The following is a 14,439-nucleotide window of genomic DNA, read 5'->3' on the forward strand; positions in this document are numbered from 1 at the left end:
TGCCCTTCAGCAAAATGGTCATCCGGGCTTCTGCAGTGGGGAACTATATTCTGTGCAGTGCACAGAAAAGAGTTTTCTTCTCTGAATGTTCCACATTGCTTCCTCTCCTACTATGGTATAAGCATGAAGTGACCCCCAACCAGGAGGAGGTGTGGCTGCAGGCACCAGGTGGAATGAAAGTCAGCTTAGGAACAGCAGGTGCATTCACATATTTTCTGTTCACTGAGCAATGTGGGGGCTGGCCACCCACACTGCTGGCAGCTGGGTCTTGTTCTGATTTCCTGCCAACTAGTGACAGTGACATTTCCATATTAGGGACAGTTAGTGCAAGGAGGAGATACAGTCATCAATTCTAGATCTTTCATATTTTCCTAAGCCTTTTTGTTTTTGTCTTGTTTTGCTTTTGGCTTCTTCTCTCTGGCTGTTTCTCACCTCCCTCCCAAGACAAGGGAGGTGGGTGCTGGGTGGTTGCAAAACATCTTTGGCAGGGGGGATTATCACCTAGAGTAGCTAAATTGGATTCTCTTTGTGTTCAGGCAGAATGACAATCTTATTAACTCTATCCTAGCCCTGACCCCGAGACACCTATATTATAGCTTAATTGCATTCAAACCCCTAAAGCATCCAGAGGGGAATAAAAATGTTGTCTTTAAAAAAAACTTTCTACTTATGATCCATTGAAAGCCCACTGGACATGAAAGGACTAGACTCCTTGTAATTCTGGAATTCTTACACCAAAGACATACAACTTACCTACACAAATAGCAACTCCTATGTAGGCAACAGTAGTGATGAAAATGGCCAGCATGGTTCCTCTGGGGATGGCATCTTGGGGATCCTTTGAAAAAATAATGTGGTGGGATGAAGAGACAATGTAATAAGAAACAGAAATGACTTGGGGTTATTACTATATTTCAAATTTTTCATCTACCCTTCCTGAGGCACATTGTAAAGAAAAGATCAAGCAAATGGCAAAATGGTGAGCTTGAGTTTTTTCTGGAGGTGTTCACGTGTTCAGAGTGAATAAAGAAACCTCTAGATCTTCATGCTGAATGAAAGAGATCTCTAACTGTCCAGGATGGAGTTTTTATAGAAAAGTAAACTAGTTAGATCACTCACTAATGCATCTCCCTCCCTTTTATCCCCTGGGAATTTCATGCAGATGTATCCGACCTTAAAGTATTAGGGGAAAGACCCCAAACACACCCCACACATTGATACACATCGAGAATATCTGTGTGTGTGTGTGTGTGTGTGTGTGTGTGTATTAGTTTTGTACCAAGCATAGGCTTGCTTAAAAAAAATAACTTTTAAGCAAAAAGGACGATGTACTAAATTCTCCAACCCCTCAAATTTCCCTTTTGGAATCTAGTTCAGGAATGACTGCAATGGGAGATACTTGATTTTCATAAGCAGGCATAAAGAAAGAGGCAAATTTAAGCTTATACCAGAAAATGGGCTTTTCTCTTGCTTATGAATGTATATAAATTCACTGAGCTGAGCTGACATCATATATAATATACCATTTTATATCCCATTTTGGGGGCTAAGTCATATCATAATCAATTTCCACACAGCATAACTTCTAAATAATTGAATTCAACTTAACAGGGATTATTAAATAGAGATTTTAATGTATTCATTGCTTATACAGGACAATGCCTGGCATATAGTAGGAGTCAATAAATATTGAATTGAGGGAGGCACAATCTCGGTAGATATTAGTTCCCCCACCAAAGGACCTGAGATTTATCAATACAAATAAGCAGTAAATGCAGCCAAAGTTTGAGATTTTTTTGTTTTTGTTTTTAACTTAAATCTGCTGATCCAATCCATCAGAGAGGGAAAAGAAAAAAAGGGGGGGCGCCTGGGTGCCTCAGTAGGTTAAGTGTTGACTTCTGCTCAGGTCACGATCTCACAGTCTGTAGGTTCGAGCCCCTGGTTGGGTTCTATGCTGACAGCTTGGAGCCTGGAGCCTGCTTCAGATTCTTGTCTCCCTCTCTCTCTGCCCCTCCCCCACTCATGCCCCCCCCCCCTTAAAAAATAAATAAACATTTAAAAAAACACAACTCATTAGAGAGGCCAAGTCATGGTAAATGTAAACCCAACCTCACAGCTGGAAATAAAATATACAAACAAATTTTCCCCTAATGGGAGTATGCCAGTCCTATGGAGCCACTATGTGATCATTAATTCCTCCCCATTCTTTTAGGAATGTCTGCCCAGGGGAGTTAAGATGGTGGAGTAGTAAGGGACCCTGAGCTTGTCTCGTCCCTGAAATGCAGCTAGATCAGCATCAAACCATTTTGAACACCCAGGAAATTGATCTGAGAATTAATGCAACAACCCTGCATAATTGGAACCAGTGAATTTGGCAGGTACACGGTGTGGAGAAGTGAATTGGGGGAGAGAAAAGCTATAGAGCCACAGAGGGTAAGGATCCATTTTCATGGAGAAATGACAGAGAAAGAGAAAGGCAGAGAGTGCAGTGCATGGGGATCGCACAAGAAAAGCACTCCCCTTGAAAGTAACTGGAGAGAGAGAGAGAGAGGGGGAAAATACTCGCAGGGGATTGAACAAGAAATCTGTTCCCCAAAATCACTAAAGGAGAGAAAGGAGAGGGTTTCAATACCACCAAGATTCTATAAACAGTGGAGCTCAGAGTCTGAAGTTTCAAGCTCAGTGCCTGGCATTGCTTTGGTGAAAAAGGAGGGTGAATCCCCAGGAGCAGGCAGCATGGTCTGAAGGGTCACATGGAGAGAAGCAGTTTCCCTGATTGGATAGCATTTGGTAGAAGCCATATGGCCTCCCCACAGGCATAGGTCCCAACAGACCCCAGGGAGTGGCCACGTTTAATGATATTAGAACAAAGATGCCAGAGGACAGCAAAACCTGGTGCCAGTTGTATGTTGTGATTTGCCATAAACTCTGGGTGTCTGCCACTGCACAATAGCAGGAACATTCTCCGGGGCAAGCCAGCACCCGGCCATTGCTCAGTGAGATCCTCCCCCAGAGAGTCCTCCAGAAAGCCATGGGAGTTTCTGAAGTGTGGGGTTTAGAAACACAGCCCCATTTGAGATAAAACTCTGGAGGGAAGTGCTACCTGGCAGTCAGGCAGCTTGGACGCAAACAGGGTAGAGGCAGGATCAGACAGAAGCTTGAGACAAAGGAGGATGCTTGATTGTGGGCTGGTTGAGGGTATGGGGTTCCTGCACCAGAGACTAAGGAGCTGAGTGAAGCCATTTTCACTTCTAGCGTGCACACATGTATCAACCTCAGTAAGCTAAGCAGCACCACTAAGTGCATAACAGAGCTACTACACCAAGCCCTGCCCACCTGAACCCTCCAGGCATATCCCCCAGAAGACCAACACAAATCCCTTCCACCTGTTTATTAATTTACGTACTATAGTGTGCTGCAAAGTTTCAGTTCTAGGGGAAACTGGATGTAACTTCATTTGGGTTTCACTTTGTTTGCTGATTTGTTTATTTGTTTGTTTTATTTTTAATTTTTAACTTTTTTTCCTTTCTCTTTTCCCAAAGAAAAAATAAAGGAGTTCATGACCACTAAATCAGCCCCGCAAGAAATTTTAAGAGGGACTCTTTGAGTGGAGAAAAGACAAAACAAAACAAAAAAGACCAAAAGCAGCAAAGAATAGAAAGGACCAGAGAACATCACCAGAAACATCAAATGTACAGGCAACACAATGGCAATAAATTCATTAACTTTAAATAATCACTCTAAATGGACTAAGTGATCCAATAAAACGATGTAGGGTATCACAATGGATAAAAAAAAATAAGACCCATCTATATGCTGCCTACATATAGACAAGAGACTCATTTTAGACCTAAAGACATCTACAGATTGAAAGTAAGAGGATGGAGAACCATCTATCATACTAATGGAGCTCAAAGGAAAATCAGAATAGCCATAGTTATATCAGACAAACTAGATTTTAAAACAAAGACTGGAATAAGAGATGAAAAAGGGCATTATATCATCATTAAGGGGTCTATCCACCAAGAAGATCTAACAATTATAAATATTTATGCACAAAACTTAAAGCACCCAAATATATAAATCAATTAATAACAAACATAAAGAAACTCATTGGTAACAATACCATCATAGTAGGGGACTTCAACACCCCACTAATAGTAATGGAAAGATCATCTAAGCAGAAAATCAACAAGGGAACAATGGCTTTGAATGACACACTGGAGCAGACAGACTTAACAGATATATTCAGAACATTTAATCCTAAAGCAGTAGAATACACATTCTTCTTGAGTTCACATGGAACATTCTCCAAAATAGATCACATACTGGGTCACAAATCAGCCCTCAACAAGTACAAAAATATTGATATCATACTATGCATATTTTCAGACCACAATGCTATGAAACTTGAAATCAACAACAAGAAAAAAATTGTAAAGACCACAAACACTTGGAGATTAAAGAATATCCTACTAAAGCATGAATGGGTTAAACAACAATTTAAGAGGAAATTAAAAAGTACATTGAAGCCAATGAAAAGGAAAATATGACCATCTAAAACCTCTGGGATGCAGCAAAGGCAGTCATAAAAAGGAAGTATATAGCAATCCAGGGCTTCCTAAAGAAGGAAGAAAGGTCTCAAATACACAACATAACCTTACACCTTAAAAGCTAGAAAAAGAACATCAAAGACAGCCCAAAACCAGCAGAAGAGGGAAATAATAAACATTAGAGCAGAAATCAATGATATCAAAATTAAAAGAAAAATAGTAGAACAGATCAACAAAACCAGGAGCTGGTTCTTTGAAAGAATTAACAAAATTGATAAACCCTTAGCTAGATTTATCAAAAAGAAAAAGGAAAGAACCCAAGTAAATAAAATCATGAATGAAAGAGCAGAGGGGTGCCTGGGGGTGTCGTTGTTTAAGCATCCAACTCTTGATCTCTGCTCAGGTCATAATCTCACAGTTTGTGAGTCTGAGCCCCATGTCAGGCTCTGCACTGATGATGTAGAGCCTGTTTGGGATGCTGTCTCTCCTTCTCTTTTCCCCTCCTCTCTCTCTTTCTCTCTCTCAAAATAAATAAATAAAATTTTAACAAAAAGAGACCACAACCAACACTGCAGAAATATAAACAAAAATAAGAGAACATTATGAGCAATTATATGCCAACAAACTGGGCAATCTGGAAGAAATGGACAAATTCCTAGACATATCCTACCAAAACTGAAACAGGAAGAAGTAGAAAATTTGAACAGACCCATAACCAGTAAAGAAATTGAATCAATAATCAAAAATCTCTGAATAAACAAGGGTCCCAGGCTGCATGGCTTTCCAGGGGCATTCTAACAAACACTTAAAGAAGAGTTAACACCTATTCTCTTGAAGCTATTTCACAAAATAGAAATGGAGGGAAAACTTCCAAAGTCATCTATGAGACCAGCATTGCCTTGATTCCAAAACCAGATAAAGACTCCAATAAAAAGAACTACAGACCAATCTCCTTGATGAACATGTATGCAAAAATTCTCAAAAAGATACTGGCAAATGGAATCCAACAATACATTAAAAGCAGTAATCACCATGATCAAGTGGGGTTTATTCTTCAGCTTCAGGGGTGGTTCAACATCCACAAATCAATATATCACATTAATAAAAGAAAGGATGAGAACCACATGATCCTCTCAATAGATGCAAAAAAGCATTTGACAAAATACAGCATCCTTTCCTGATAAAAACCCTCAAAAAGTAGGGATAGAAGGAACATACCTCAAGATCATATATGAAAGATCTACAGCTAATATCATCCTTAATGGAGAAAAACTGAGAGCTTTCCCTCTAAGGTCAGGAACACAATAAGCATGTCTATACTCACCACTGTTGTACAACATGGTGTTGGAAGTCTTAGCCTCAACAATCAGACAACAAAAAGAAACAGAAGATATCAAAATTGGAAGGATTTGCTCTTTGCAGATGACATGATATTCTGTTTGGAAAACCCAAAAGACTCCACCAAAGAACTGCTAGAACTGATACATGAATTCAGAAAATTTATATCAAAGGATATAAAATCAACATATAGAAATCAGCTGCATTTCTAGACACCAATAATGAAGCAGCAGAAAGAGAAATCAAGGAATTTATCCCATTTACAATTGTACCTAAAACCATAAAATACCTAGGAATAAACCTAACCAAACAGGTACAAGATCTATACACTGAAAACTATAGAAAGCTTATAAAAGAAACTGAAGAAAACACAAAGAAATGGAAAAACATTCCATGTTCATGGATCAGAAGAACAAATATTGTTGAAATGTTGTTACTGTCCAAAGCAATCTACACATTCATTGCAATCCCTACCAAAATAACACCAGCATTTTTCACAGAACTAGAACAAACAATTCTAAAATTTGTATGGAACCAGGAAAGACCCTGGATAGTTAAAATCATGTTGCAAAAGAAAACCAAAACTGGAGGTAGCACAATTCTGGACTTCAATCTGTATTCCAAAGCTGTAATCACCAAGGCAGTATGGTGCACATAGATCAATGGAACAGAATAGAGAACCCAGATTGGACCCATAAATGTATGGCCAACTAATCTTTGACAAAGCAGGAATGAATATCCAATGGAAAAACAGGTCTTTTCAGCCAATGATGTTGGGAAAACTGGACAACAACATGTAGAAGAATGAGCCTGGACCACTTTCTTACACCATACACAAAAATAAACTCAAAATAGATGAAAGACCCAAATACGAGACAGGAAACCATCAAAATCCTAGAGGAGAAAACAAACAGCAACCTCTTTGACCTCAGCATGAAAGACCCAAATGCGAGACAGGAAACCATCAAAATCCTAGAGGAGAAAACAAACAGCAACCTCTTTGACCTCAGCCACAGCAACTTCTTACTAGAAATGACTCTGGAGGCAAGGGAAACAAAAGCAAAAATAAACTGTTGGGATTTCATCAAGATAAAAAGCTTTTGCACAGTAAAGGAAACAATCGACAAAACTAAAAGGCAACCAACAGAATGGGAGAAGATATTTGGAATTGACATATCTGATTAATGGCTAGTATCAAAAATCTATGACGAATTTATCAAACTCAACACCAAAAAGCAAATATTCCAGTGAAGAAATGAACAGAAGACATGAATAGACACTTTTCCAAAGAAGACATTTGGATGGCTAACAGACACATGAAAAGATGTTCAGCATCACTCATCATCAGGGAAATACCAATCAAAACAATATTGAGATACCACCTTGCACCAGTCAGAGTGACTAAAATTAATAATTCAGGAAACAACAGATGTTGGCGAGGATACAGAGAAAGGGGAACACTTTTGCATTATTGTTGGGAATCCAAACTGGTGCAGCCACTCTGGAAAACAGTATAGAGGTTCCTCAAAAAATTTAAAATGGGCTACCCTATGACCCAGAAATTGCACCATGAGGTATTTATCCAAAGATACAAAAATGCTGATTTGAAGGGGCACATGCACCCCAATGTTTATAATAGCACTATCAACAATAGCCAAATTATGGAAAGAGCCCAAATGTCCATCAATTGACAAATGGATAAAGAAGATGTGGTATATATATGTACAATGGAGTATTACTCAGCAATCAAAAAGAATGAAATCTTGCCATTTGCAACAATGCAGATGGAACCAGAATGTATTATGCTAAGCAAAATAAGTCAGTCAGAGAATGATAAATATAATATGATTTCACTCATATGTATAATTTAAGAAACAAAAGAGATGAACATAGGGAAAGGGAAGGAAAAATAAGATAAAAACAGAGAGGGAGACAAACCATAAGAGACTTGAATATAGAGAAAAAACTGAGGGTTGCTGTAGGGAAGATGGGTGGGGGGGATGTACTAAATGGGTGATGGGTGTTACCATCACTTGTTGGTATTTGTTGGGATGAGCACTAGTTGTTAAATGTAAGTGATGAATCACTAAATTCTACTCCTAAAACCATTATTACACTATATGTTAACTAACTTACATTTAAATAAAATTTAAAAATAAAAAATAAAAAAAGGAGTATCTGCAGATAGGGTTGGTTCTGCTACATGTATACCCAGCCTTCTCCTTCCGAACTATTATCTCCAAAAGTGATTTCAGCTAATAGATGCAGTTGAGCAACACATCAAAAGAAAAATACAATTGTGGTTGAAATGGGTCCCTCTCAATCTCCCAATTCATGCTATATTTCAAGTTTTATTTTATAGATTAACTATTTCTTATGATCTGAGTGGAATGCAAAGATTAAGTGAATAAAGGCAATATTAATTTAAGTGGGAATAAAGAAATATATGTAAGGATAAAAGGTGTGGCAATAAAAGGCAGTTGTGTACCTAAAACATGAAAACTTTGTTCTTATGTAGAACTATCTGCTACAAACTGTGAAATTACTTACTTAGAATATACATGAGAGACTGGACCCAGTATAAATAAGGATGTCAATATTTTAATAATCATATATTCACATTGTCTGCTCTGGCTCCCTTTCTCCTAGACAGGGACCAGGACTTTGACAAATTCTTAGTTTTTACTTTAAATGTTAGTTTCCATCTCCCCAGCAGTTACCTAAAAATCGAACCTTCTTTAACCTTTTTTAAATTAAATATTATATATATTTTTTGTTAAGATAGAATACACAGAAATCCATTAGACTGCTGCTTTTGGAGTGTCAACCACATCCTAATCTTGCATCTCTGAAACCACATCTTAACTGTCTTGATTAGATTTGGGTACCCCCCAAATCTTCTCCTAGGAACATATTTACAGATTATGCATTAGTGAGTTAACAAATGGAAAGTTCAGGGTGGGAACTTTGTAGCATTCCCTTGGGCCAACACTTGTTGACTGTCACTGGCAGCCTGAAGTGCCATCCTGTGAAGGATTCTGAGGCTGTGAACAGAGGTAACATCTTGCATATCCCTATAGTGTGTAAATAATACATGCTTACTAATCTGAAATAAATCTATTATGTTGTGCTATTTCTGATTTCACTCAGAGAAATACAGGCCACTCTGGCTTTTGGTCATGTTAATTATTATTTCTCAAAGTGTTCTCCTTTCTAGATCTTCATGACTCCATTCTCTATTGAGTTCTCTTACCTCTTAGATAGCTCTTTCCCTTTTTCTTCATGGACTCCTTTTCTACCATTAATATTTTGAGGGTCCCTGGGCACTGTATTGGTTCTTTTCTCTCTTCTCTTTGCACAGACCTGGATGAACTCATCCACACCATGGCTCCCAGTCCTGTCCAAGATCCTTTCCAGAGTTCCAGACTCATGAATCTAGTGACCCGCTAGACGTGTCCACTCTGATGTCCTTTTGCTATTGCAACCTCAATGGCCAAATCTGAGCTTCTTTTTCCTCATCAATTACAGCATGGAATCAATCAGTGGGTTGCACCCAGTATTCAAAGAATACGATAGAATAGAACTGATGTGACAATATCAGAAGATACCATTATTAATAAAGAACTGTTTGGAGAAAATTTATATGTGTGCACTTGATTTGATGTATAATGTTTTCTGCCTGCAGATCATAGTAGAAAACACTCTTTCCATTTCCTCTCCTAACCCTAACAAAAGCTAACCTCTTTGATCCATTCCCCCTGCCATGGTCTTAATTTAGACTCATGCCATCTCTTGTCCAGAGCTGTAGTATCCTTTAACTGGTCTTCCTGACTCCAGTCTCCCTACCTATCACCCTCTACCCTTTATTCCATCCTTACAAGCTGCTAGGAGGCTCTCTGTAAAACACGTTACTCCCTGACCTATGTTCATTAGTGTCTCTAGCTAGTTTGGGGATAATACACAAACTCCCTTTTCTGTAGTCTAAAGAATCTCTGAGTTCTATTTAATAGTATATAGTCATGTATGTGTTGAAAGTTAAGCTTAATTGCAAAATCACCAAATATTTTTAAGCAGAAAGAAAGCAACTTTTTACAATACTATGACCACAAATGCCCCGAAAATCATGACAGGACATCCTCTGCAGATATATTCTGGTTCTTTGCTTACTCCCAAAGTGTCAGGACACACAGCAGATCCTTTATTAAATATGTTTATTAAAGTGTTGCTAAAACTATTTTACTTGCATACTGTACCACACATAAAAACTAATTTTCATCAGCAGCATCTTTCTCTGTGCCTTTCTCTATTCCATTCCATCTACTCCAAATGTCCCTCTCTTCTTTGTTCTGTAGATGAGCCCCTATCTGTCCCTTGAAATTTGGATTGAATGTCCCCCTCCTCTGAAACCCTTCCCTTACTGTTTCAGGGACAGGAAATAACTGTCAATATAAAAAAAAAATCTGATTTAAAATGGGTAGATGATCTGAATAGACATTTCTCGACAGAAGACATACAGATGGCCTTCTGACATATGAAAAGATGCTCAACATCACTCAGCATCAGGGAAATGTAAATCAAAACCACAATGAGGGGAGGGGCCAAGATGGCAGAACAGCATGTAAGTTTTTTTTTTTTTTTGCATCTCCCATCCACAAAATACAGCCAGATCAACACTAAACCATCTTGCATACCTAGAAAACTGATTTGATGATTAACACAACAATCTGTACAACCTGCACCACAGAACTCAGCAGGTACCCAGCACAGAGAAGTGAACTGGGGGGGAGAGAAAACACACTGAGGGCAAGGAGCTGTTTTTGCTTGCAGAGAGAAGACAGAGACCGGGACGGGGAGAGTTTGGGAAATCACCACCCCCCCCCCCCCACGCAAAAGCAACCAGAGAGAAAGTGGAAAAGTGGAAACAGCCAAAGGGACCAATCAAAAAAGGGAGAAGGGAGAAAGGAGAAAGGACAGGGTTTAAATTCCATTAAGACTCTATAAACAGGGTGAGCACAGAGTCTGAAACTCCATAGTTCGATACCTGGTGGTGCTCTGGTGGGAAGAGGGAAAACCCAGGAGCAGAGTGAGCTCCAGGGGTCCTTGGGACACACCCCCTGCTTGGAGGACATTTGGTAGAGGCAAAGACCTGAGAGAAGAACCACATTAGCTGGTGCTGGAACAATGAAATTAAAGGTGAAGATTGGTGCCAGATGTGTGTTGTGACTTACCATAATCCCTGAAACGTTGCTGCTAGATGATTGCATGAGCTTTTTCTGGGTCGGGCTGGCACCCAGCTGCAGTTTCTGGGCATCAGCAGCAGTGCTATCCCTGGAATGTTCCTGGGTGTGGCCAGCACCAGCCATTGCTTGGTGAGACCCTCCCCCAGAGGATCTGAGTGGGTCAAAGCCACAGTCCCTCAGAAGTGAGGGGTTGGGAAACACAGCCACATCTGAGATAAAACTTGGGAGGGAGGTGCCTCCTGGCAACCTAATGGTTTGGTTACAGACAGTGTAAAAGCAGGGAGTGGATGGAAGCCAGAGACAAAGGACAGGTGGGGAGAACAGAGTTCCAATACTAGAGACTGGGTAGCTGGGTGACACCATTTTCACCCCTCCCACGCATGCACATACACTCCTACAAGCACCAAAACAATCCACCCCAGTAAGCTAAGCAGTACCATCTAGTGGAGAATGGACCCATTACACTAAGCCTGCCCAACTGGGCCAACGTCACTATAGGAACACAAGTCTCTCTACCTGCTTAGTTTACAACTATAAAGTCCTTCATAGTTTGACTTCTAGGGGAAAATGATGTAATTTCAATCATATTTTAGTATGTTTGCTGATCCATCTATTTCTTTTCTTTTTCATTTCTTTTCTTTTTCTTGAATATAGAAAGAGAAAAAAATTATTTTTACTTTCAATTTTTATTAAAAATATTTTTGTTTAATTTTTTCTACTATATTATTTAATTTTTGTAAATTTTTCAAATTTTATTTTACTTCCATCATTTCATTTTATTATATTTCATTGTATACCTTTTTTCAAATTTTCAAACGTTTTCCATTTTTTTTGTCCCCCTTTTCTCTAATCTAGCAAGCTCCTTTCATCAACCAGACCAAAACAAACCTAGGATTTAGCATCATTTATTTTATGTTGTGAGTGTGTGCTGTTTTTAATTTTTTATTTTAATTTTTTTTACCTTATTAATTCCTTTTCTTCCTTCAAAATGATGAAATGAAGGAATTCAGCCCAAAATAAAGAGCATGAAGAAATGACAGCCAAGGACTTAATCCACACAGATACAAGCAATATGTCAGAACCAGAATTTAGAATCATGATAATGAGAATACTAGCTGGGTTTGAAAATAGATTAGAATCCCCTTCTGTGGAGATAAAAGAAGCAAAATGTAGTCAGGATGAAATAAAAAATGCTATACCTGAGCTGTAATCTCTAATGGATGATACGACGGCAAGGATGGATAAGGCAGAGCAGCAAATCAATGATACAGGACAAACTTATGGACAATACTGAAGCAGAAAAAAAGAGGGAGCCTAAGGCAAAAGAGCATGATTTAACAATTAGAGAAATCAGTGACTCATTAAAAAAGGAATAACATCAGAATCATAGGGGTCCCAGAAGACAAAGAGAGAGAAAAAGGGGTAGAAGGGTTATGTGAGCAAATCATGAAAGAAAACTTACCTAACGTGGGGAAAGACACAGACATCAAAGTCCAGGAAGCACAGAGGATTCCCATTAGATTCAACAAAAACCAACCATCAACAAGGCATATCATAGTCAAATTCACAAAACACTCAGGCAAGGAAAGAATCATGAAAGCAGCAAGGGAAAAAAAGTCCTTAACCTGCAACAGAAGACAGATCAGGTTTGCAGCAGACCTATCCACAGAAACTTGGCAGGCCAAAAAGGAGTGGCAGGATATAGTCAATGTGATGAATCAGAAGAATACACAGCCAAGAATTCTTTATCTAGCAAGGCTATCATTCAAAATAGAAAGAGAGACAAAAAGTTTCCCAAACAAAAATTAAAGTTCGTGACCACTAAGCCAGCCCTACAAGAAATTTTAAGGGGGACACTCTGAGGGGAGAACAGATAGAAAAAAAACCAACAAAAAGAAAGCAAAACAAAAAGACCAAAAGCAACAAAAACTAGAAAGTACCAGAGAACACCACCAGAAACCAATTCTACAAGCGACATGATGGCAATAAAGTCGTATCTTTCAATACTTACTGAAATGTCAATGACTAAATGCTCCAATAAAAAGACATAGGGTAACAGAATGGATAAGAAAACAAATCCACCTATATGCTCTTTACAAGAGACCCACTTTAGACCTAAAGTCACCTTCAGATAGAAAGTAAGGGGATGGAGAACCATCTATCATGCTAATGGTTGTCAAAAGAAAGCCAGAGTAGCCAAACTTATATCAGACAATCTAGACTTTAAAATAAAGACTGCATCATGAGATGAAGAAAGGCATTATATCATAATTAAGGGGTCTATCCACCAAGAAGACCTAACAACTGGAAACATTTATGCTCCAAAATTGAAAGCATCCATATATATGAATCAGTTAATCACAAACATAAAGAAACTCATTGATAATAATACCATCATAGTAGGGGACTTCAACATCCCACTTACAGCAATGGAAAGATCATCTAAACAGAAAATCAACAAGGAAACAATGGCTTTGAATGACACACTGGACCAGATGGACTTAACAGATACATTCAGAACATTTCATCCTAAAGCAGCAAAATACACATTCTTCTCCAGGGCACATGGAACATTCTCCAGAATAGATCACATAATGGGACACAAATCAACCCTCAACAAGTACAAAAAGTTCAAGATCATACTGTGCATATTTTCAGACCGCAACGCTATGAAACTCGAAATCAACCACAAGAAAAAATTTGAAAAGGTCACAAGTACTAGGAGACTGAAGAACATCCTACTAAAGAATTAATGAGCTAACCAAGAAGTTAAAGAGGAAATTAAAGTACATGGAAGCCAATGAAAATTATAACACTCCAGCCCAAAATCTCTGGGACGCAGCTATAACAGGAAAGTATATAGCAATCCAGACCTTCCCAAAGAAGGAAGAAAGATCTCAGATACACAACCTAACATTATGCCTTAAAGAGCTGGAAAAAAACAGCAAATAAAACCCAAAAACAGCAGATGACAGGAAATAAGAAAGATTAGAGCAGAAATTAATGCTATTGAAACCAAAAAAACCGGCAGAACAGATCAATAAAACCAGAAGCTGGTTCTTTGAAAGAATTAACAAAATTGATAAACCACTAGCCAGTTTGATCAAAAAGAAAAAGGCAAGGACCTAAATAAATAAAATCAAGAATGAAAGAGGAGAGATCACAGCCAACACAGCAGAAATAAAAACAATAAGAAAATATTATGAGCTATTATATGCCAATAAAATGGGCAATCTGGAAGAAATGGACAAATTCCTAGAAACATATATGCTACCAAAACTGAAACAGAAACAAATAGAAAATTTGAA

General features: G+C 38.5%; 1 protein-coding gene across 3 annotated transcripts in view; it reads right to left on the reverse strand.

Moving 5' to 3' along the window:
• The window catches only part of SLC12A1 (solute carrier family 12 member 1), a 101,976-nt gene that overhangs the window by 55,249 nt on the left and 32,288 nt on the right, over window positions 1-14,439 (reverse strand). For all 3 annotated transcript variants that reach the window (XM_019442196.2, XM_019442195.2, XM_019442194.2), the window contains exon 9: window positions 754-838. In XM_019442196.2, coding sequence (XP_019297741.2) covers window positions 754-838 — 85 coding nt within the window. The remainder of the gene's footprint in view (window positions 1-753; window positions 839-14,439) is intronic.

Source organism: Panthera pardus, unplaced genomic scaffold, assembly GCF_024362965.1.
Source record: "Panthera pardus isolate Hobbes unplaced genomic scaffold, ASM2436296v1 HiC_scaffold_24, whole genome shotgun sequence".
Lineage (NCBI taxonomy): Eukaryota > Metazoa > Chordata > Mammalia > Carnivora > Felidae > Panthera > Panthera pardus.